Here is a 26,288-nt window from a genome sequence, read left to right as displayed (position 1 = left end):
TTTCTATATTATTACCGTATTTATACTATTTCTATATTTCTACTTTTACATGTTTTCCACCACTGGTTTCGGGGAGAGAGAGCAGATGGAAGAAAACAAAGGCGGACGTTGTTGTGGTCTGGACTCTGGAGTTGCTTCTGTTTCTTGTTACTGGGCCGGCGGCCCAACCCGCGTAGCTTACCTGTGTTACTGGGCCAGGGGCCCAACCCGCGTAGCTTACCTGTGTTACTGGGCCGGCGGCCCAACCCGCGTAGCTTACCTGTGTTACTGGGCCAGGGGCCCAACCCGCGTAGCTTACCTGTGTTACTGGGCCAGGGGCCCAACCCACGTAGCTTACCTGTGTTACTGGGCCAGGGGCCCAACCCACGTAGCTTACCTGTGTTACTGGGCCAGGGGCCCAACCCACGTAGCTTACCTGTGTTACTGGGCCAGGGGCCCAACCCACGTAGCTTACCTGTGTTACTGGGCCAGGGGCCCAACCCACGTAGCTTACCTGTGTTACTGGGCCAGGGGCCCAACCCACGTAGCTTACCTGTGTTACTGGGCCAGGGGCCCAACCCACGTAGCTTACCTGTGTTACTGGGCCAGGGGCCCAACCCACGTAGCTTACCTGTGTTACTGGGCCAGGGGCCCAACCCACGTAGCTTACCTGTGTTACTGGGCCAGGGGCCCAACCCACGTAGCTTACCTGTGTTACTGGGCCAGGGGCCCAACCCACGTAGCTTACCTGTGTTACTGGGCCAGGGGCCCAACCTGTGCAGCTTACCTGTGTTACTGGGCCAGGGGCCCAACCCACGTAGCTTACCTGTGTTACTGGGCCAGGGGCCCAACCCACGTAGCTTACCTGTGTTACTAGGCCAGGGGCCCAACCCACGTAGCTTACCTGTGTTACTGGGCCAGGGGCCCAACCCGCGTAGCTTACCTGTGTTACTGGGCCAGGGGCCCAACCCGCGTAGCTTACCCGTGTTACTGGGCCAGGGGCCCAACCCACGTAGCTTACCTGTGTTACTGGGCCAGGGGCCCAACCCACGTAGCTTACCTGTGTTACTGGGCCAGGGGCCCAACCCACGTAGCTTACCTGTGTTACTGGGCCAGGGGCCCAACCCGCGTAGCTTACCTGTGTTACTGGGCCAGGGGCCCAACCCACGTAGCTTACCTGTGTTACTGGGCCAGGCGCCCAACCCGCGTAGCTTACCTGTGTTACTGGGCCAGGCGCCCAACCCGCGTAGCTTACCTGTGTTACTGGGCCGGGGGCCCAACCCACATAGCTTACCTGTGTTACTGGGCCAGGGGCCCAACCCACGTAGCTTACCTGTGTTACTGGGCCGGGGGCCCAACCCACATAGCTTACCTGTGTTACTGGCGAAGGGACCAGCATGTAGGCCCCTATTCAGCGTACCTATGCTCCATCAGAGAATGGGACCAAAACGGAACTGCCACTGTACAGCTGTACACAAAAATATGATTAATTCCTGACATGACAGCTGTGCAACTGACTGGCAGTCTCGATCATGTAAAAAGGAGCAGAATAATAGCAGTTCAAATATGATTATTTTGGGGGGGGCACGGCAACAACAAAATAACTTCTGCTGTACTTGATTCAGAGCTTTTCAGCTGTACATGAGATGATCTTATGGCAGTTTATCAAAATATACCTCACCTCATCCTGGAAGCGGAGTCTGCCTCTGCTGTCCAGTTTGAGGTTTGGCCCGCGTGCCTTCAGTGGATTCAGTGGTTTCAATGCTGGTGCCACTTGAGAAAACGAGGGCCAAGCATTTTTTACATTTTGCACACAAGGTCATTGGGATATTATGTTTATTTGACCAAAAAAAATAGTGATCCATTGCACTGAGGCCCCTATGCTCTGTTATTGTTATAGGAATATGGCTGATTCGCAAGGATAACTTTGCAAATTTGAGGCAAAATTGTCCATAAAGCCCATGAAGCACAATACTAAGAGAGTGTACAGTTGAATTAATCCATTGAGACCTGGAACGCATCCATGTCACGTTAGCGTTTAACCACATTAACCATTAACCCATTTTGGGGCGGGAACCCCTTTTGGTGTTTTAAACATTGTTATAATTTAGCTATTGAAAAATAGCAGATCTACAAGTTCATAGCGCGCCACCGAGTGGCGCGCTATGAACTTGTAGGTCTGCTATTTTTGAAAAATCGTTAAAATGTGCCTTTTTTCATGATTTAGAAAACTTTTTTTTTTAAATTTCGACGTCAGGCCTGAATGGGTTAAAATGGAGTTATGTTGACGTTACTGTGCAGTTTCATGGTCATCTCCCCGTTATCATCACAGTGTGTTTTGAACCCGTTTCATGACTGTGCAGAAAGAACCCCAGACAGACGGAGCTCTGAATTACCGTGTGTGAAATATGGACTATGTTGGAACATTTCACGATTGTTTGTTAATGCCAGGCAAATATGTTATTCATTGGTGTGGATGGATGTGTTTCACTGCTTGCTGGTGAGCTGGTTTAAGTTTAATCAGTTCATGTTCAAATTTTGTGAGCCAATCCACAAGCTCACAACGGCTTGTCACAATGCGACGTGGTGTGATCTCATAGATCTGCTATGTTTGCTATTTACGAAATGAACGTGTATCGGTAGTTTTTTCTTTTCTTTTTTTCTTCTTTTAAAAAAAAAAGCAATTCCATAGTATAAAGTATAGAATGTCGAAGCCTTCTTCTGTCCTGTCTGTATGTAGTGATGAACTTCAGTATAAAGTGTAGCATGGTGAAGTCTGTCCTGTCTCTATGTACTGTAGTGATGAACTTCAGTATAAAGTGTAGCATGGTGAAGTCTGTTCTGTCTCTATGTACTGTAGTGATGAACTTCAGTATAAAGTGCAGCATGGTGAAGTCTGTTCTGTCTCTATGTACTGTAGTGATGAACTTCAGTATAAAGTGCAGCATGGTGAAGTCTGTTCTGTCTCTATGTACTGTAGTGATGAACTTCAGTATAAAGTGTAGCATGGTGAAGTCTGCTCTGTCTCTATGTACTGTAGTGATGAACTTCAGTATAAAGTGTAGCATGGTGAAGTCTGTTCTGTCTCTATATACTGTAGTGATGAACTTCAGTATAAAGTGTAGCATGGTGAAGTCTGTTCTGTCTCTATATACTGTAGTGATGAACTTCAGTATAAAGTGTAGCATGGTGAAGTATGTTTTGTCTCTATGTACTGTAGTGATGAACTTCAGTATAAAGTGCAGCATGGTGAAGTCTGTTCTGTCTCTATATACTGTAGTGATGAACTTCAGTATAAAGTGCAGCATGGTGAAGTCTGTTCTGTCTCTATGTACTGTAGTGATGAACTTCAGTATAAAGTGTGGCATGGTGAAGTCTGCTCTGTCTCTATGTACTGTAGTGATGAACTTCAGTATAAAGTGTAGCATGGTGAAGTCTGTTCTGTCTCTATGTACTGTAGTGATGAACTTCAGTATAAAGTGTAGCATGGTGAAGTCTGTTCTGTCTCTATGTACTGTAGTGATGAACTTCAGTATAAAGTGTGGCATGGTGAAGTCTGTTCTGTCTCTATATACTGTAGTGATGAACTTCAGTATAAAGTGTAGCATGGTGAAGTCTGTCCTGTCTCTATGTACTGTAGTGATGAACTTCAGTATAAAGTGTAGCATGGTGAAGTCTGCTCTGTCTCTATGTACTGTAGTGATGAACTTCGTAAAGAGTGTAGCATGGTGAAGTCTGCTCTGTCTCTATGTACTGTAGTGATGAACTTCAGTATAAAGTGTAGCATGGTGAAGTCTGTTCTGTCTCTATATACTGTAGTGATGAACTTCAGTATAAAGTGTAGCATGGTGAAGTCTGCTCTGTCTCTATGTACTGTAGTGATGAACTTCGTAAAGAGTGTAGCATGGTGAAGTCTGCTCTGTCTCTATGTACTGTAGTGATGAACTTCAGTATAAAGTGTAGCATGGTGAAGTCTGTTCTGTCTCTATGAACTGTAGTGATGAACTTCAGTATAAAGTGTAGCATGGTGAAGTCTGTTCTGTCTCTATGAACTGTAGTGATGAACTTCAGTATAAAGTGTAGCATGGTGAAGTCTGTTCTGTCTCTATGTACTGTAGTGATGAACTTCAGTATAAAGTGTAGCATGGTGAAGTCTGTTCTGTCTCTATGTACTGTAGTGATGAACTTCAGTATAAAGTAGCATGGTGAAGTCTGTTCTGTCTCTATGTACTGTAGTGATGAACTTCAGTATAAAGTGTAGCATGGTGAAGTCTGTTCTGTCTCTATGTACTGTAGTGATGAACTTCAGTATAAAGTGTAGCATGGTGAAGTCTGTTCTGTCTCTATGTACTGTAGTGATGAACTTCAGTATAAAGTGTAGCATGGTGAAGTCTGTTCTGTCTCTATGTACTGTAGTGATGAACTTCAGTATAAAGTGTAGCATGGTGAAGTCTGTTCTGTCTCTATGTACTGTAGTGATGAACTTCAGTATAAAGTGTAGCATGGTGAAGTCTGTTCTGTCTCTATGTACTGTAGTGATGAACTTCAGTATAAAGTGTAGCATGGTGAAGTCTGTTCTGTCTCTATGTACTGTAGTGATGAACTTCAGTATAAAGTGTAGCATGGTGAAGTCTGTTCTGTCTCTATGTACTGTAGTGATGAACTTCAGTATAAAGTGTAGCATGGTGAAGTCTGTTCTGTCTCTATGTACTGTAGTGATGAACTTCAGTATAAAGTGTAGCATGGTGAAGTCTGCTCTGTCTCTATGTACTGTAGTGATGAACTTCAGTATAAAGTGTAGCATGGTGAAGTCTGTCCTGTCTCTATGTACTGTAGTGATGAACTTCAGTATAAAGTGTAGCATGGTGAAGTCTGCTCTGTCTCTATGTACTGTAGTGATGAACTTCAGTATAAAGTGTAGCATGGTGAAGTCTGTCCTGTCTCTATGTACTGTAGTGATGAACTTCAGTATAAAGTGTAGCATGGTGAAGTCTGCTCTGTCTCTATGTACTGTAGTGATGAACTTCAGTATAAAGTGCAGCATGGTGAAGTCTGTTCTGTCTCTATGTACTGTAGTGATGAACTTCAGTATAAAGTGTAGCATGGTGAAGTCTGCTCTGTCTCTATGTACTGTAGTGATGAACTTCAGTATAAAGTGTAGCATGGTGAAGTCTGTCCTGTCTCTATGTACTGTAGTGATGAACTTCAGTATAAAGTGTAGCATGGTGAAGTCTGCTCTGTCTCTATGTACTGTAGTGATGAACTTCAGTATAAAGTGTAGCATGGTGAAGTCTGTTCTGTCTCTATGTACTGTAGTGATGAACTTCAGTATAAAGTGTAGCATGGTGAAGTCTGTTCTGTCTCTATGTACTGTAGTGATGAACTTCAGTATAAAGTGTAGCATGGTGAAGTCTGCTCTGTCTCTATGTACTGTAGTGATGAACTTCAGTATAAAGTGTAGCATGGTGAAGTCTGTTCTGTCTCTATGTACTGTAGTGATGAACTTCAGTATAAAGTGTAGCATGGTGAAGTCTGTTCTGTCTCTATATACTGTAGTGATGAACGTCAGTATAAAGTGTAGCATGGTGAAGTCTGTTCTGTCTCTATGTACTGTAGTGAGGAACTTCAGTATAAAGTGTAGCATGGTGAAGTCTGTTCTGTCTCTATGTACTGTAGTGATGAACGTCAGTATAAAGTGTAGCATGGTGAAGTCTGCTCTGTCTCTATGTACTGTAGTGATGAACTTCAGTATAAAGTGTAGCATGGTGAAGTCTGCTCTGTCTCTATGTACTGTAGTGATGAACGTCAGTATAAAGTGTAGCATGGTGAAGTCTGTTCTGTCTCTATGTACTGTAGTGATGAACTTCAGTATAAAGTGTGGCATGGTGAAGTCTGTTCTGTCTCTATGTACTGTAGTGATGAACTTCAGTATAAAGTGTAGCATGGTGAAGTCTGTTCTGTCTCTATGTACTGTAGTGATGAACTTCAGTATAAAGTGCAGCATGGTGAAGTCTGTTCTGTCTCTATGTACTGTAGTGATGAACTTCGTAAAGAGTCCCGCCAGCTGAAGAAGGACCTGCAGGCCATTAAGCAACGGAAAGAAGACAGTCTGAAGCCTCCAGCAGACGACGACAAGGACGGTATGTTAACAACTAATATTACTCGCATTAACATTACTCACAAAAATGAACTGGCTGTTGGTAGTTTAACTAATCACAGACTTTGCTTTTGAGAATGTTTTTGTCTGTATGTTCATGTTATTTTTTTAAATTTTTGTTTCGTTTTTTTCTTGAGGTTTTTTTAAAACAAGTAATTTTGCTATTGATTGATTACAAATCGATCAATAACAACATTATTATATGGGTGGTGCTGTCTAAACGGTAAAGTCAAAAGTGATACAGTACTTTCATTCAACAACTTTTTAAAAGCTCTGTGAATGTATTATTTTGGTTAAAGATGTAATCGACATGACGTTTAATTTGTACCTCACGGAGCTCTTAAGTCTCTTAACAGGGTAGTCAAGCCACATTTCCTGCTAATGGACACATGAGGCAGAGGAAACGCTCTGTTTTTGTCAATTAGCTGCAGACATTGTCTTTTTTTACGCCCAAGGGTATGCATATTTGCGTGAAAGCTTGTCGAAAAATGCGTGGGCAAACAAATTGTCGAGTGGCCGCGCCATAGCTGAACGTCAAACCCTCGTGTTTTTGCTAGTTAGCAGCTCTTGGTCAAAGTGACTCTGCAAAATCTCAACCAAACCCCAACCCCGTCCCCCCCCCACCACCACCACCCCCCTCCCTGGTTCTCACCACACCGAAAACTCTCATAATGCAGTGAGTCTCTGGGTTGTTTTTGATGTACAACATGATGTTGAAACACATTTCTGACTATTATGGAGAAACCACTCGGTTGCTAGAGGTTAGCCCACGTGTGGCTGTACTGTAGATGTCTGGGATGCGTGTAGTACATTCGTTGTGCAACCAAACCGAATGCTTCATCCATGGGGTCTGTGTCGGTCGGATGCCAACCTGTCTGTGTGGCCACCGCACCGCTGGCTGGAGTTTACTGTCCATCAGTGGTGGAATCTACTTTAGTAAAAGTACAAAAGTATTGGCAGGGTCATAACATGGCATCAAAATATACTTAAAGTACCAAAAGTAAAAGTGCTGAAAAATCGGAACTACTCCAGTAAAGCACAAATACCTCAAAATTGTACTTAAAGGTATATTCAGTGATTTGACTTAATCTAAGTATCACTTATTTTTTCTTTTTTTCTGGTTAATCCTCCCTACTATAGAGTGTGCTGACCATATAAGGAGTTCCTCCCTGTCCCCAGTGAGCCCCTGGGGTCAAAAAACCCTAGTTTCAGTTTTGGTGGCAGGTGGCAAAGCCTTCATCCAATCAGGATGAGAGGGGCCTTCCTCCAATCATGATCGAGTGGGGGCGGGCCTTGGTGCACATGCTGTTGGCCTGTTGCACTTCCCCCCACTGTAGAGCGTGCATGTGCACATTTTGTTACCGGGGCGGACTGGGTGGTTTTCCAAATCACTCAAATCACTGAATGCTCCTTTTAAGTACAGCACTTGAGTAAATGTACAATAGTTACTTTACACCACTGTTTACTGTCCTCTCATTTCTCAGACTTTTGTTTGATGGCTGAAGAAGATCCCTCTGTGATTTCAAAGGGACTCGAGTACATTTATGGCTTGGGGTTGGTGGGCTTTAAGATGTTGTGATAAGGAACGAGCACGCTTTGAAATGCCTTCATCCATACGCTAGTTTATTACTGCAGCGCAGGCCGTCTTCCATGTTTTCCAGGCCATGGAGTCAAAGGACCCCTGATTAGAGATGAAGCAGGGACCCCCTGCCTGCAGCACTTTTACATGTATTTCACAGATAGGTTTCATAGACCTGTTTGACAGCACTATCATCAGTGTTGTCTGAATTCATGTTTGTTCGTTTACACACAATCTATTGATGTGTTAGGTTCATATTCATCAGGTTTTTTAACCACTTAACACATTGAGAGCCCACGCAAAACTGCCCAAAATCACTTTCACCTAGAAAATCCATTCACATTTTTTATAATTCAGCTGACTGTGGAGACACATGCTGGAACTTTTTACTTTGAAATGTTTTATAGTTTCTGAGTTATTTAATTTAAACGCCAAATGCATTCTCAATGGCGAAAACACAAACTTTGGCACCACGTGTTAAAAAAAAGTGTTTTGATTTTTCTGATTTTTTTTTTCCAAAGACGTCTTGGGCTATGCACGTGCGGTAATACCCAAGACGTCCACAGACGTTTTGGGCACAAAATGTGTTAAACCCTCAATACTTAGTTTGACTCTGTACTTGGTCTGCTCTCTTTTCTCACCACAATGGTTCAGGTAGTTAATAACACTCTCATAGTAACTCTGACCACCCCCTGCTGAAGGTGTCTTAACTCTGAGGACCCCCTGCTGAAGGTGTCTTAACTCTGAGGACCCCCTGCTGAAGGTTGTCGGACCCGGGGAACACCCGACGCGGCCCATAAAGTGTTGAACACGCGTTGTATTTTGTCTGACAAGAATCTTTAAATTGTCTTTGTGTCTTCGTTTCAATCTCATCCATAAGTCATGCTGTCATGTCCTCTTTAACATCGAGGGGAAAGGAAGGGTGGGGGCAGATAATCTAAAACATGCATGACTGTCTGTGTTGTTGGCAACCACGTTATCTTTCAATCTGACTGACTTGGCATGTTCCCCCTAGAATAGATGTACAAGATCCAAATCTGCGTTCCTCATCACATTAGGCAACGATTTTGTCTCTGTCGGGTGGACACATAGAGTATATAAAAGGATAGAGACTGAACTGGCGCGAAGCTCCGCCCCCCCCCCCCCCAGCTATTCATGTCAGTGGAAGTTGCTCAGTGGCGTTTTGAAGCACCCGGAAGACTGCCGGAAGTACCGTCTCAGAACGTCTACTTCCGCATTTGACCACCACATTTTGGTGGTCAAATGCGGAAGTGCAACCGAGCGCTCAATGTTAAAGCCCAGCTGCACGGGGTTTCCCGGTCATGAATCCACGGGTCCGCCTGTAGTCCCTCCTCCTACCACTAGGGCCCAGAGCTTCAACGTTGAATAGCCTCACTGGCCCCTTGGGTGGACACCCCACATGTCCAAAACTGTTACTTTTCAGGATTCAAAAGGTGTTTTTGAACTTGCAGATCTGATAAGAGATAAGAGATTATTTTTGCTGATATCAGATCCATCTGAGTCAACCGTCAGCTGGGTTAGTCTGTAAAAGCACCCCCCATCCCCCCCCCCAACTTCCCCAAAAAACTGAAAATACTCTCTACTTATGTCTATGAACGTGAATAACATTCTACTGGTATCTGTTTTTAAATGCCTTGTTGGTGGTGCTATTTGCACAGAGTGTATAGCTTTGTTTTACAAGGACCGTGAATGCACAGATTCCTCCAACGTCAGAAAAGCATAATTATGTGTTGTGACACAGTGACAGTAAATGGCCTATATATATATACTACAGTCATAGTGTATGTTCCTGTATAAACAATCGCAAATGGCTTTAGCTCCTCCATTGTCTTGCAAGGCTTTCAAACCCTTCCATGAGCCATGCTTTGTGTTTGTGTGGTGGCTTAGCGAGAGACCGGAGTCTCATTTAAGAATCCATTGTGTATGTTTTGTGTTTTGGAAGAGGAGAGTTAATTCCGTTGCATGTACATTAGGGGTGGGACGATTCACTTACCTCCCGATTCGATATGAACTCCATACCTAGGGTTCCGAATTCCGATTCGATTTGTATTGCGATTCTTAATTATTGCGATTTATTTTGCGATTTTGCCCCAAAGTAACTTTGCCTTTTTTATACTAGAACAATTATAAACAGAAAACCTCAGTCAGTCAAAAAAAACAGAAAAAACGAACCTAAAATGAAATAAAAATAAAAATCACTATTCGAACTTCACAATTAAAATTTTAAATCGTGGCATTACAAATCGTGATATTTGAGTGAATCGTTTTCGGTCGTTTTGTTTTGTCCACCCCTAATGTACATTTCATTTATACATTGCTGCGTGTCATTGTCGCATGCTGAAACAGCCGACCTACAAGCTCACGATGTGAATCGCGGTGCAGCGCGTTATGAGCTTGTAGATCAGTGAAGTGTAAACGAAGTCATGATGCCATAGAGTAGACCACTGGTTCTCAAAGTGGGGTCTGGGGACCCCACTTTGAGAGGGGTTTCAAATGGACCCTTAAGAAACTCAGAGAGTGTTTAAATGTAACCAAATGGACCCTTACAGATCTGTAACTCTGAGTGTGTTCTAAATGGAACCAAATGGACCCTTACAGATCTGTAACTCTATGAATGTTCAAAATGGAACTAAATTGACCCTTAGGGCTGTAACTCTTGAGACTGTGAACAAATTACAAATCTAAATAAATACAAATAAAAATGTCATAAAACAATCATCACAAGACTTCTAATTTACAAACGAAAAATAAAAATAAATTAATATAATGTAAAGTTTACATTGTATTAATTTATTTTTCTTTTTCGTTTTTCTTTTAGGTTTTATGACCAATTACACCCAAAAAAACTGAACTTTGAACATTCAGTGGTTTTTCTGTGGTCTGGAGTTTTCTCTGGGGTTTGGAAACCTTTTGAGCTGCAATGAAAACAGGCAAAACAGTGACATCTCTTGGCAAATCCCATTGACATATATGGGATTTGCAGGCTGTGACATCACAAACAGCAGGAAAATCAGAGCACTTGTTTGAGCCAGAAAACCGCAGACCACAGAAAATCTACTGAATGTTAAAAGGTTTTTTGGGTGCAATTGAGCTAAACTTTAAACAATGTTAGGGCCGGGGCAACGATTTCAAACTTTTTCCTCAATTTACGACAAATGAACCATTATTAAAAGTAAATAAACGGTGTAAATGGCAGATCTACAAGTTCACATCAGGATGTGGCGCTGATCGGTCCAGCTGTTTGTGAGATTAACAGTAGGCAGGCAGGCAGACAGACAGACAGACAGACAGACAGACAGACAGACAGACAGACAGACAGAAAGACTCTGTCATAGATGGTTAGCCTCTTGCAAAGCCACGCCATAACAACATTGGATAGTTTACATTGTTTGAACAAGACACTGCCAACCCATGCCCACATAGACCAAGTGTGTGTGTCTGTCTTTCTGTGTGTATTTGTATTATTATTTATTTTTCTTGTGAGGGCCAAATTTATAGTAGAAGTATAGTAGAATTTGAAAAGTAGACTGGAGGACCAATAATGTCCTGGTCCTCAAAACTAAGACAAATGTTTGTATTATGCCTAAAAAAAGATTGGGAAAAAAATAGCCGATCTACAACCTCTCAACGCGTTGCGAGCTTGTAGATCGGCTATTTGTTCATGTTGGAATTCGCATTTGGCACTTACAGGTTAGGTTTAGCGGCTGGGGTTGGAGTTACACCCGATTTATACTTTGCTGCGTGCTGGTGTCGTGCACAGAAAATAGCAGATCTACAAGTTGACACGGCACAATCTTTGAGCTTGTATATCTGCTATGTTCACAGTTTTATTTAACCAAGGTCCACGGATATGTAATGTCGACGAATCACTGAAAACATGTGTTATCTTTATACATTTGACAGCTGTTAGCGTTATACAGCCCAAACATTCAGTTAAAAAAAGGCAGTGTGGAGGAGGCGGGAAAAAACAGGAGTGGGCGAAGTATAGACCCCTGGGGTGCTCCGGTCAACGAAGAATACAGGGTTTAAAGTGGTTAATTGCAGGGTGGATTCACCCATGAGACCCACCGTGGTGGGAGGGGAGGGGTGGGGATGGGGGGGGGTGGATAATACCTCAGGTCTGACAAAAAAAAGGGAGATGTTAGTTCTGGGTGAAGAGTGAGGAAGACTAATGCCTCACAGTACTGACTGAGTCAGTCATTCCAAGACCTGAGGCCCATTCTACAAAATGCCTCATAAGGCCTTATCACTGAACACTGGAGTATGAATAGGCCTATAATCAGTGGTTCTCAAACCTTTCTTCATACCCACGACCCCCACATTTATAGTAATGTTCCAAATCCTAAGAGTTTTTCGCAAAACTCAACCAACCAACCAATCGAATCATCACATTCCGTGCTACAAACACAAACACTGCTCATTATACACAAACACACCAAAGCTGTGCATAGGTGGCTAGCGCCTCCCAAAAATAAAGATCTACAAGCTCAAGCTTAAGTTTAGAATTATACGAAATCATGGAAATAACATGCAGTTAACTTAAAAACATTATAGTTATTGAATGAAAAGTGCTGAGGAACCTATAAAGTAGGAAAGAGTGATTGGAGAAGGCCAATCTAAAGAGGTGTGTTTTTAGCTTTTGTTTAAAGATGTTAGTGGAGTTAGCCTCTCTAATTTCCTGAGGAAGTATGTTCCATATTATTGGTACATAAAAAGAGCACGCGGCCTCTCCTATTTTCTTCTGTGGTCTCTTTTTTCCATTTTGTGTCAAATTGACCTGCTGTGAAAGATCTCTGCGTTCTGGATGGAGTGTGTACATGGCGGTAGAAAGTCTGTTATGTATTCTATGGGAGACCGGGAGCCAATGGAGGGTGTACAGGACTGGTGTGATGTGTGCTCTTTTCTTTGTTTTGGTTAATAATCCAAAGCAGAGAGCATGGATGATTTTTTTTCTGCATCTAGTTGTGACAAGAAGGGTTGTATCTTAGCTATATTTCTTTTATTTTTACTTTATTTTTTAAATTTTTATCCCACGATTTTGTAACCCAGTGTCAATTATCTAATGTAATCCTGGGCGCTACACTTCCTCTGCCAACCTGGGGGGGGCAGAGGACTGACCTCATGCTTCCTTCTATGCATGAGGAGGAGTACAAGCTGCTTCTTTTCACCTGACAGGGGAGAGTTTCCCCGGCCGGACGTAGCGCGTGGAAGGAACACGTTATTCCGACCAGTTCCTTTCCCCTCCATCAGGCGGAAAGGGGACACGGGGAGAACATGCAAACTCCACACACATCTTAGCTATATTTCTACATGTTGATGCGGGACCCACGCAGCTAGATGTCCTCGTGAGTTGCGTTCATCCAGTCAGTTATCTCAGTGAGGCAGGAGCTGAGGGGGGTTACTGCATCTGTGTTGGGTGGTTCTACGGATATGTGTAATTGTGTGTCATCTGCGAATGAGTGGAAATTGACTCCCAGAGGGAGTTCTACTGGATAATTTCTCCACTAGTCCCTCCCTAACATTTTAGTCTAGTTTTTAATTTGTTGACAAAATTGTCAATATAATGTTAAGTCTTAGCTTTAGTCCATCCATCCATCCATCCATCTTCAACCGCTTATCCGTAGTCGGGTAGCGGGGGCAACAGCTCCACCAGAGTGCTCCAGACTTCCCTCTCCAGAGCAACATTAGTGACTTCCTCCTGGGGGATTCCGAGACGTTCCAAGGCCAGTGAGTCGATGCGTTTCCTCCAACGGTGCCTTGGTCTTTCTCGTGTGACTGAACTTCTCACCCTATCTCTAAGGGAGATGCCAGCCACCCGTCGAAGAAAACTCATTTCGGCCGATTGTATTCGCGACCTTATTCTTTCGGTCATGACCCACACTTCATGACCATAGGTGAGAGAAGATACGAAGATTGCTCGGTAAACAGAGAGCTTTGCCTTCTGGCTCAACTCTCTTTTGCAATACCGCCCCTGCCGCTCCGATTCTCCGGCTGATCTCCTTCTCCTTCCTCCCCTCACTCGTGAACAAGACCCCGAGATACTTGAACTCCTTCACCTGGGGTAATGCCTCATTCCCTACCCGGACTGCACAATCCTCCGGTTTCCTGCTGAGAACCATGGCCTCAGATTTGGAGACGCTGATCCTCATCCCAGCCGCCGTACACTCTGCTGCGAACCGGTCCAGTGAGAGCGGAAGGTCTCGGACTGTTGGTGCCATCAGGACCACATCATCTACAAAAATCAGTGATAGGTGACAATGCGCAGCCCTGGCGAAGGCCAACCACCACCGGAAACGAATCCGACTTACTCCCGAGCACACGGACACAGCTCTCGCTTTGGGTGTACAGAGATTGGATGGCCCTCAACAAGGTCCCCCTCAACCCATACTCCCGCAGCACCTCCCACAGGACCTCCCGGGTAGCTTTAGTCATCATAGCTTAGTTTTTATTTACTTTTAATTTAGTTTTCGTCAGTGAAAAATGGTAGTCGACGGACATTGTTTGTCATAGTCAACAGAATGAACACCGGATGAGTGATGGCTGATGGGGAACCATCAGATGTCCAGTTTTCTTTCTGCAGAAAGTTCTAGATCTACCTAAAGTTTCTCAAATGTGATCCCTGTGATCTTTGGCACCCCCACCCTCCCAGGAGTGGGGGGGACCCCAGGTCGAGGAACACTTCTTTAGAAAATGAGTCAGCAGTTAACTTGCATCACAGCTGCAGTCTGGGTCATTTGTTGAGTGTATTTGACAGCGGAGGATTTAGGTAGCGAGCGTTTTTACCTCGGAGTGCTAATTTACAAAATTATTTTTGATGTTCCTGTTGATTGATGACAGACAATAACGCTGCCTTGGCCGCTCGGGGCAACATTTCGGCCGCGCCTCTCCCTTTTTGGACGCGTTGATTGTCGGAAGGGGAGAAAGGCAACCCCTTCTTCCTCAAAGGAAGCCAGCGTTTTGTCGTCTGCAACAAACCCCTCGGTTGCCACAACATCGGCGGCGTGATTTGTGGCGCTTGTGAGCCCGGGTGACAGGAGAGGGGAGGAATGTAGTTAGAATGGCCATCAAAACTCCAAAGCTAGTACTTAGTGACAACAGCTGGATAGGGTGATGTGTGTTCCTCGGCGTGGGACCCCGGGGGCATCATCACTCAGCATCCAGCGTGTCACGGGCTGCAGCGGAGAGGCAGAGCATGAGAGGTGAATGTATGTGCTATAGCAGGGCTCTTCTAACGTTTTCCAGGCCAAGGAGGACCCCTTGTCTTAGCAGAAAGAGAGAGTTAAAGCAGGGACCCCCCCCCCCCCCCACTACATATGGGTCTGTCACAATTACAAATGTAAATTGGCGATTAATTGTCCCACAAATAATTGCGATTAACGATTTAATTGTGTTTGACATTGAGCATTGGAAGTGGAACATATGAATACAATTTGAATATCTGCTTTTAAGCTTCGTAAACAAAAGGTGCAACGGGCAGGTACGACAAATGACTTCGATAATTGAATAACTTTATACTCTATCTATACGAATAGTGGAAATAGCCCAAGCTCAAAACGCACCACGCTGTGGTGCATTTTGAGCTTGTAGATCTGTAGATCTTCCAACGTGTTTCAGGCCAAGGAGGACCCCTTAGCTGAGAGAGAGATGAAGGGACCCCCTACTACCTGCAGGAGCGTGTTGCATATTCAACCTTTAAAACTGGTTATTTTTCTTTTCTTCGTTTTTTGTTTGTTTAAACGTATGTTTTTCTATTAATTATGTTGGATTCGTGTTCAATGTGTATTTACAGATATTTAACCACCAGCCATCACTACTTGGTAAACTTGGCCTTTGGCTCTGTCTGTACTTGGTTTGCTTTTTATCTACAAGCTGACAACGTGTCACATCGGGACGTGTCGCAAGGCGCTTATAAATCGTCTTTCTGCGAATGTTCCCCCCAGATTTGTGTAATAACTCTGCAGTAACTCTGAAGACCCCTATAGGGGTCCCCGACCCCCTGTTGAAGACCCCTGCCATATAGCAGACAGTGGTTTTCAAATGTTTTTTTTATCTCACAATTTTGTAACCCATTTTTTCACCCAGTGTCAATGTAATCCTGGGTGCTACACTTCCTCTGCCAACCTGGGGGGACAGCAGACTAACCTCATGCTTCCTTCTCTGCATGAGGAGTCCAAGCTGCTTCTTTTCACCTGACAGGGGAGAGTTTCCCCGGCCGGACGTAGCACATGGAAGGAACACGTTATTCCGACCAGTTCCTTTCCCCTACATCAGGCGCCCCGGCTGGCCAGGGGAGGTAGTTTAGAGACCAGGATTACTGCATGTTTTTGTGAGGGTACCTACCCTAGGGGACACGGGGAGAACATGCAAACTCCACACAGAAAGACCCTTTTGCCAACCCCGCCTCGGGTATGGGCACTGATGACGCGGAGGAGTGAACACGCCCACAGTGTCCCCAGCAGGAATCGAACCCAGGACATTCTAGCTGTGAGGCGACAGGACTACCGACTGTGCCACCGTGCTTTGTTATAAATGTCAGACATGTATTTATATTATAAGACACTTTGTTAAGCCATTAAAACCGGGAAAGTATCTGTGCCATTTTAGATGTATTTAGCTATTCAAAAATAGCAGATTTACAAGTGCGAATGAACCTGTAGATCTGCTATTTTTGAAAGATCTTCAAAATTTGTGTACAGCATATATATATAGTGAACATTTTTAACGCAAATCTTTGCTTTTGGGGGTCCCTGGAACAAAAATATTTTGAGACAGGGATCCACAGCCACATCAAACCATACCATTTTGTGGGGTCCTGGAGTACCACTGATATAGCAACATACGTTTGTGGGGTCCTGGAGTACCACTGATATAGCAACATACGTTTGTGGGGTCCTGGAGTACCACTGATATAGCAACATACGTTTGTGGGGTCCTGGAGTACCACTGATATAGAAACATACGTTTGTGGGGTCCTGGAGTACCACTGATATAGAAACATACGTTTGTGGGGTCCTGGAGTACCACTGATATAGAAACATACGTTTTTCAGAAAACTGTTAGGATGTAGAAGACATTTGTAGAAGCTGCCTCATAAGGTCTTAATGGGTTAAATACATACCGGTAGTTGACAGTAGGGCATTAAGCAACTAGTCGACTAGTTTACTAGTCGACTAGTAAATCCACTAGTCGACCTTGTTGGTACTAGTTGACTAGTTGATAAGAACAAAAGTTTATTTTTTTTATTTTTTCCCCGATTTTGTAGGCCTCAAGATCAGGTAGATTATAGTTATAGTCACTATGTACACAGTTTTTCAATGTACAAATATATATATATATATTTTTTACATAATAGGTAGTTAAACAACTAGTCGACTAGTAAACTAGGCAACTAGTCAACTAGTAAAAATGACTAGACGTGAATGCCCTAGTTGACAGTAAGGGTTATAAAACAGAAACAAGTTCTAGTCTCCGGTACTATATTTCAGGCATATTTCTGAAGTTCTGGCGAGCATGATATGGGGGTGGCGTTGACGTGTGGCCCCACTGGCCAATGAGGTGTCTATGTATTAATGTCTATGAAGGTCGAGGTCACACATGCGCTTCATGCTGTAACGGGAATGCTCGTCCCAAAACACGCTCAACCCCATTTTTCCCGTGGACCACTCGGCCCCACAGGTTCTCGTATTCGTTTTACTGAGGTTAAAGGCCGACCTATCTTCATATAACTGGTCCGCACCAATGCTCATTATACTATGGTACCATTTTTGTCTACCCTGTCTGTGTGTCAGAGGACCGGCTGTGGACAGTTCCGAATCCGAAAATATAAATACAAATACACATTTTCAATTCTTGTTTGAAAAACTAAATCCTGCTTATGATGATCTCACTGGTAGGCCGGTTTCTGTGTCCACAGCCCTCCTATGAGACACAGATCGAGAAGAAAAAAATAGTGCCATTGTGTCACGAGCATTAGTGAGGACCAATCATATGAACATTGAAAATGGGTGAAGTCGTCCTTTAAGGTTAGGAATAAATAGTTTTACTGAGGTCACGTTTAGGAATAAGGTTAGGTTTAGGAATAGTTTTACTAAGGTACCGTTGAGGAATAAGGTAACGTTTAGGAATAAGGTTAGGTTTAGGAATAGTTTTACTAAGGTACCGTTGAGGAATAAGGTAACGTTTAGGAATAAGGTTAGGTTTAGGAATAGTTAAACTAAATTCACGTTTAGGATTAAGGTTAGGTTTATGAATAGTTTTACTAAGGTCACATTTAGGAATAAGATTAGGTTCTGGTAATTGTTTTACTGAGGTCACGTTTAGGAATAATGTTAGCTTTACTGAAGTCACGTTTAGGAATAATGTTATCTTTACTGAAGTCACGTTTAGGAATAATGTTATCTTTACTGAAGTCACGTTTAGGAATAAGGTTAGCTTTAGGAATAGTTTTGCTGAGGTCACGTGAGATCGTCTCTGTCGGGTGGAAATCTCATTCTTTTCAGGATTCAAAAATGGCAAAAGTAGACATAAGCCTGAGACAAGCTTATGTCTATTTCAGCATGTGCAGGATCTGCTACTTTTGATGCTTTTTGTGTGATGCTGTAGTATGATCAAGTAGGGCGTGAATTTATGAAAAAACACAAAAAGTTACCCATTAACCCATTCAGGCCTGACGTCGAAATTAAAAAAAAAAAAAATCTAAATCATGACAATTTTCGGAAAGATTTGAGGCACATTTTAACGATTTTTCAAAAATAGCAGATCTACAAGTTCATAGCGCGCCACTCGGTGGCGCGCTATGAACTTGTAGATCTGCTATTTTTCAATAGCTAAATTATAACAATGTTTATAACACCAAAAGGGGTTCCCGCCCCAAAATGGGTTAATGGTTAATGTGGTTAAACGCTAACGTGACATGGATGCGTTCCAGGTCTCAATGGATTAAGCTATGGCCGCCCCAACGAAGGCAGACAAACGACACGGCAGGGGAGCGGCACCGCCCCCCCACAACCCGCAAGACAACATGGGACAGTTGGCGCGCCTGAAGCCTCGGCCTGCGTCGGCTACGAAGCCGATGACGCAGGCGGGTAACCGTACTGTAAATCAGCTGTCCCCACGCACGGTCGCACGCACGCACGCACGCACGCACGCACACACACACATTCAGGGAGAGAGAGAGACAGGGCGTCTGTCATCACGTTTGTTGTAATCGGCTGGTCTTTACTCAGTCTTCCCATGTGGCTGTTGTACGATTATGACTAAGGCATGGCAAGCAGCATACGGTGACCAGACGTCCCCCCAGTTTGGCAGGAGATGTGTCCTGGTTTCAAGCTGGGTGGGTGTCCCCGAGTCCTGACAAACATGTCTAAATTGTTTCGTTTTTTTTTCTCGACATTCCACTACCAAGATTGTCCTTGTTTTCACCACAGTTTACACCCTCCAGAAAAACGCGATTATGCGATCGCATAATTCATTGCATAATCAGCCATTATGCGCTGATTATGCGGGGATCCATTTATTTCTAAAAGGGCGCATATTTCCCGCGATAATCGCATATGTCCGCGCTAATATGCGAATTATGCGGGGCTCGCTTGATTTCACAATCCCCGCATATTTTCGCATAATCGCAACTGTCCGCATATTCCGCAACTTTCCGCATATTCCATAAATTTCCGCATATTCCGCAACTTTCCGCATATTCCGCATAATCGCAACTGTCCGCATATTCCGCAACTTTCCGCATATTCCATAAATTTCCGCATATTCCGCAACTTTCCGCATATTCCGCATAATCGCAACTGTCCGCATATTCCGCAACTTTCCGCATATTCCATAAATTTCCGCATATTCCGCAACTTTCCGCATATTCCGCATAATCGCAACTGTGCATATTCCGCAACTTTCCGCATATTCCGCAACGTTCCGCATATCCCGCAATTTACCGCATATTCCGCATAATCGCAACTGTCCGCATATTCCGCAACTTTCCGCATATTCCGCAACGTTCCGCATATCTCGCAACGTTCCGCATATTCCGCAATATACCGCATATTCCGCATAATCGCAACTTTCCGCATATTCCGCAACTTTCCGCACATTCCACAACTTCCCGCATATTCCGCAACGTTCCGCATATTCCGCAATTTCACCGCATAAAAGCGCAGAAAAACCCCGCATATTTAATCGCATAATCAAGGATTTTGGCCCGCTAAATCAAGGATTTTAACCCGCACAATCAAGGGTTTTTGCCCGCGCTTTTCTGGAGGGTCTAACAGTTAAAATAATAACACTTCATGTCTTGAGTACTTACATACATGTTTATTTACAAGTAAGACGCGCGAACGCGGGAAGCGAACGCAGCTCGTAAATTGCAAAAACAACAATTAGAATAAATTACGTAATTTTTTAAGGTTTTTTTTAAGTTCTCTTTTTTTGTGTTTAAGATTTTTTTTAAGTTAAGTTTTTTTTTAAGTTAAGTTTTTTTAAGTTTTTTTCTTTTAAAGTTTTGCCTTTTTAAGTTTTTTTTTTTTTAAGTTAAGTTTTTTTTAAGTTAAGTTTTTTTTAAGTTTTTCCTTTTAAAGTTTTGCCTTTTTAAGTTTTTTTTTTTTTAAGTTAAGTTTTTTTTTAAGTTAAGTTTTTCCTTTTACAGTTTTTCCTTTTTAATTTTTTTTTTAAGTTGTTTTTTTTTTAAGTTACGTTTTTTTCAAGTTTTGTGTGTGTGCGCGTGCGTGTGTGTGTGTGCGCGTGCATGTGTGTGTGTGTTTTTGTGTGTGATACAGCTGCGCCCTCTGGTGGTGGGCGGGTGGTGCTACAGCGTGACACACACACACACAGACACACAGACACACAGACAGGATCTGCTGGGTCTCATAGTAAATGCTCACTGCGTTCGCAATCATGTTCTGTTTCGTTGAAAGGTGCAGTCACTATGGGCCCTATCTAATAGCTCAATAGCCGATCTACAAGCTCGCAATGTGTCGATGTAGCTATTTTTACTATTTTAAAAAGTACATAAAAAGGTTTAGGCATTAGGGGTAAGGCAAGATAGGTGTGCTAAGTGCACCCCCATCCTGATGAAAACGGGGAATAAAAAGGGGGGAAAAAGTAATGAAAATAACAATAGTTGTGGATCAGTTATTTCCGTAACCTTTATTAAAATTGGATTAAAGTGATTATGTGACCCATATTTCTGCGTCTTTGAAAAATACGCTCAGCCTAAAGCGGCACGTGGAAATGAAGAGTGCTCTGAACTCGGAACGCTGCAGGCTCTCCTGTCGCAGTAGTTCAGAGCCTTCCTTGGAAGACGGGCCCGTTTTAATCCATTGAGACCTGGAACGCATCCATGTCACGTTAGCGTTTAACCACATTAACCATTAACCCATTTTGGGTGGGAACCCCTTTGTGTTTTAAACATTATGTTATAATTTAGCTATTGAAAAATAGCAGATCTACAAGCTCATAGCGCGCCACCGAGTGGCGCGCTATGAACTTGTAGGTCTGCTATTTTTGAAAAATCGTTAAAATGTGCCTCAAATCTTTCCGAAAATTGTCATGATTTAGAAAACTTTTTTTTTTAAATTTCGACGTCAGGCCTGAATGGGTTAAGGACAACATTCACCAATATTGCAGGACAACACGCAGCAGGTGCTGGAGAGAGGCAGCCCTTGCCTTACATCATTTGTTTTGTCCCGCTGAACACGTCAGCGCAGCCAGTCAGAACTGCCGTCCTTCTGGCTAGTCGGGGTGAAGTCGCCACGGCCGCCGCAGGGGGCCTTGTTGTGACTTTACATCAGTGGTGGAAAGTACCTAAAGTACATTTACCTAAAGTACATTTACCTAAAGTACTGACGCTTAAGTCAACTTTTGAGGTATTTGTACTTTACTTGAGCATATCCAATTTCCAACACTTTTGTTTACGTCTGCTCCACTAAATCTTGGATCCAAATATTGTACTTTTATTCCACTGTTACAAAACATAAATTAACCACTTCAGCTCTATGTACATTTCGGCCATTTTAAAATAGGCGATCGACAAGCTCGAGCTTGTAGATCTTCTATTTTCAAAAGATTGTTTATACATTTGATTGAAATGGGACATGCTGCACAATGAATACTTTTACTTTTGGTAGCCTACTTTAAGTACATTTTGATGCCAATACTTTTGTACTTTTACGCAAGTAAATTTTATTTTCTGCATTGCCATATTGATGCTTTTACTTAAGTAAAACAACATTTGAGTAGTTTTTCCACCACCGCTTTACATGTTGTTGGCTGTGGAAGAATAGTGACCGTGTGTCTGCCAGGCCAGTGACTTCATGGCCTGTGTGTCTGAACCAGGAGGTTAGACGAAGCACATTAACGCGTGGAGACACCAACGTCAACAGGCTGGTCGTCCGTCCCTTTCATTCATAACGGCTCAGTGGCGTCTCGCTCCATTTATGCTCCGTCACTCGACAGCGTCGCACATCAAAAATAGTTAAAATAACTACAAGCTCACTCACAACATGTCGCTCAGCGGGCGCGTTGAAATCTTGTAGATCTGCCATTTTGGCCGTGCGATGCAAAGTATGTCGCTGTAATTGAGGAGAACAGGTTCCATATACTAGGCTGCTGTGTTTCTTAGACCAGGGGTTCCCAAAGTGGGGTATGGGGACCCCCAGGGGTCCTTGAGGGAGTTCCAGGGGGTCCCCAGCTAAATGATAGTTTGGATGGGTCTGTAACTCTGAGAGTGTACAAATGGAACCAACGGGTCCATTTGGTTCCATTTGTACACTCTCAGTTAGAGAGTTAAATTAACATTGATTTTACAATATAACATTTAATGCCATTAAATGATGGTCCGTAGACTAATGCATGTCAAACTGGGGGTCCTTGAAATTAAACGGGTTGAGAATCACTGCTATAGAGCCGTAAAAATCTTCTCTTATGGGGGTCCCTGGCATATCTCTTCAAATGAGGGTCCACGGGCTAATTAGTGTCAATTTGGGGGTCCTTGACATGAAAACGTTTTGGAACCACTGCCTTAGACTAGTGGTTCCCAAAGTGGGGGTGGTTCGTCCCCAACTAGGGGGGTGGGGGGGCGGGCATTAGTGACAGATGACAGTGAAGGGACAATTTAAGGACTTTTAAGACCTTTTTAGTGGTAACCCTAAACACTCGTCCAAATTTTTTCTGCCGACCGCACGCTGGAGCGGTTCTTGTATTTGTTTTACTGAGGATATTAAATTTAGGGTTGGGCCTAGTTTTACTGAAGTTAAGTTCGTTATGGTTTTCATTTCTGGGACCCCAATCTATACGGTAAAACCCTCCGAATATTGATCATTTGAGAAGCTTGTAGATCTGCAAAAATAATCTACTTTGTAATTCACACGTTTTGAACACCCACAGTACGCTTTAACTCGAGGACAATTTTGTCTACTGTATATCTAGAGATATACTTTGACTCGAGTAACAGGCGGCCGAGCACTTTGTGAACTGTATATGCATGATGATAGATTGCGTAAGGTTCCTGGGGGTACATAACGGCTTCCCTCCGTGATCAAGACAGAGTGAGGGGGGTTACTAGGTTGAGACCTCTCCGCTCTGCATCTACTTGAAAGCTGGCACCAGAGTGCAGCTCCATGCGGAGCGTGTCAAGGAGATGAGAAGAAACGGCTTCGGTTCTTCACCTTTCATAATGCGCTCTCCCATCATCCTATGTGGCAGCGACACGCACAGCTTGAAGAACGTCCCGCTCTTCCCTTTTATCTTCCCCCCCCCCCCCCTCTCTGATGGTGTTCCGCCCCTTTTGTTATTTGCTCATCCATCAAGGGCTCTGAGACCGTGTGGGGGGGGGGGGGAGTAATTGGGGTTTTCTAGCCAGATGCACGAGTCCAACATATATATATATATATATAGGGCTGTCAAGATCTGTAAGTTGACGATTAATTGTCACAGAAATAATTGCGATTAACGATTTAATTGTGTTTTTTTGGCATTGGGAATTGGAACATTTGTCTTTTAGGTCATACTTTTAGGTCTTTTAGGTCATACTTTTAGGTCTTTTAGGTCATACTTTTGATCATACTACAACTACAGCCTCAAAGGAACAGTTTTGGTTTCCACCCGACAGAGACAATATAAGAAATTGAGTGAAATATAATTTTTGCGTTATTTATTTCAGTTAAATAAAATGTTTTCCAATTATTCGTTATTTTTGTTATTTTTTGTGAACTCTAACCCTGGTGTCTTGTGGGTGCAGGTGATGAGAAGAAGCCAGCCACCAGTGACGCCGTGGCTGAGTATCTGGAAGAGCGGAAGAAGTACGACGAGCAGAAGAAAAAGAAGCTGAAGAAGGGCTCCACCCGAGAACAACAGGTAAGAACAACTGCTGCCGCTCTCTAGCAAAAAAGGATCCTTTAACCACATGAGCCTGATTGATTTATGCTGCTGTACGATGGTGCCGTTGACTTGCGCTATTAATACATTTTACCTATAAGGATTCATGGATTAAAGTTCTCAGTCGCGACTGATTTCAGTCATTTGGATTCCATAGAAACCAGCATGGCTAACAATGTCTTCATGTTGAGCGGTGTAGAGACTCTGGCTAACGCTGTCTTCATGTTGAGCGGTGTAGAGACTCTGGCTAACGCTGTCTTCATGTTGAGTGGTGTAGAGACTCTGGCTAACGATGTCTTCATGTTGAGAGGTGTAGAGACTCTGGCTAACGCTGTCTTCATGTTGAGCGGTGTAGAGACTGGCTAGCGATGTCTTCATGTTGAGCGGTGTAGAGACTCTGGCTAACGCTGTCTTCATGTTGAGTGGTGTAGAGACTCTGGCTAACGATGTCTTCATGTTGAGAGGTGTAGAGACTGGCTAACGCTGTCTTCATGTTGAGTGGTGTAGAGACTGGCTAACGATGTCTTCATGTTGAGTGGTGTAGAGACTGGCTAACGATGTCTTCATGTTGAGCGGTGTAGAGACTCTGGCTAACGATGTCTTCATGTTGAGAGGTGTAGACAGTAGCCTCGGTCCCAGGCTTACTTATCTGCGAAAAGAAAAGCCTGGTCACAACGTAATGCAGAGAAGCTATCCGCGGATGTATCCTCCGGAACATCCGTCAGATGTATTTCCCCCGGATACGATATTTTCCCGACCAATCACAACACTTGTTTCATTCGCGAAGAATGTAAACTGATTTGTAAAGCATCAACGTAATTTCCTTTGGCGATACTTCCGTTAAAATCAAGTCTTTTCAGCGTAGGTCTTGCCCAGGGTGTGTAGACAGAGACTGGCTAACAATGTCTTCATGTTGAGCAGTGTAGAGACTGGCTAACGATTTCTTCATGTTGATTGGTGTAGACTATGGAGCTGCTGGATCGTTTCAAGTCCAAGCTGTCGTCAGCCATCACTGAGACCGGCGAGGAGGAGGAGCCTGTGGAGGAGCTGCCAGAGGACGACGACAGGGGATGGTATGTAGGACTGATTGATTGATTGATTGATTGGGGGGTCATTTCAAATTGAAGTTGACGATTAATTGTCACATATATAATTGCAATTAACGATTTAAATGTGTTTTTTTTGCAATGAACATTGGAACGTCACAATTTGTATTTCTGTTTGACTTTTAGTCTTGGTAATCACAAATTGCACAGAGCAGATATGACAAATAACTTTCAGTATAACCTTCGGTCATTTTATCGTCTACTCAGGTTTATGTGAACACCCTAGAGACAGTTTATAAGTTGCTTCATTCAGTATTTAGATATTGTAACCCCAAACTCCATTTTAACCATGATAGATTCATCGAAAACACCCAACCGTTTTTTATGGTGACTGATATTGTCCTTTTAATACGTGAGGGGCTGTGTCTTTTCAATTACTGTTGTTTTCATTTATTTGTAATCATTTGTATTGATTTTTTGGTCTCCTCCGGCTCCAAAAACTGCGATAGCGCAGTGAATGGCGCTCTCATTATAAACGGTCCAAGTTAATCGTAGTGAAAAGTAAGCAAGTCAAGGCAGTCAATGAGTTAAAATGTTTTACTTGTGGAAAAGTATTGGCATACAATAAAAAATACTCATACTCATGGTACCATTATTACCATAGTAGTAAAAGTACTAAATTTTCTTTTAAAGCTTGTCAAACATAAGTAAGGCTTAATTGGTTAAGGTTTTGCAATAATAATCTAAGTCTACAAATAACTTTTCAAATAACTGCAGTCGGTACATGCAAGTATGTAAAGAATTTACATACTTGCATACATGAGATCCTCAAAATTATGCTCAAGTGCAGTACTTAAATGAGTAAAAGTGTAAAGAGTAAATGTACTTAGTTACTTTCCATCCCTGCCATCTGCCTCCAATAAAAGCCAATTAACAGTGTAAACAAGGAAGTCATTACAGCCCTACAAACCATGACAGAACTTCAGAAATAACCACTTCAAATGGCCCAGTAGCAGTGTTGCCAGATTCTGCAAGAGAATTAAGCAACCAGGTCTATGAAAACAAGCCGACTATAGGGCCACATGAGCACTTTAAACCTATATGCATTGGCAATTTGAATATAGAATATCTA

At 43.2% G+C, this 26,288-nt stretch overlaps 1 protein-coding gene across 1 annotated transcript in view; it reads left to right on the top strand.

Moving 5' to 3' along the window:
• cwc27 (CWC27 spliceosome associated cyclophilin) overlaps positions 1-26,288 on the top strand; it is a 62,365-nt gene that overhangs the window by 26,488 nt on the left and 9,589 nt on the right. The window contains exons 11-13 of the mRNA XM_079523749.1: positions 6,016-6,119; positions 23,974-24,089; positions 25,074-25,183. Coding sequence (XP_079379875.1) covers positions 6,016-6,119; positions 23,974-24,089; positions 25,074-25,183 — 330 coding nt within the window. The remainder of the gene's footprint in view (positions 1-6,015; positions 6,120-23,973; positions 24,090-25,073; positions 25,184-26,288) is intronic.

Source organism: Electrona antarctica (genome assembly GCF_951216825.1).
Source record: "Electrona antarctica genome assembly, chromosome: 16".
Taxonomy (NCBI): domain Eukaryota; kingdom Metazoa; phylum Chordata; class Actinopteri; order Myctophiformes; family Myctophidae; genus Electrona; species Electrona antarctica.
The sequence above is the reverse complement of the archived record's forward strand: the minus strand, read 5'-3'. Positions and strand labels throughout refer to the sequence as shown.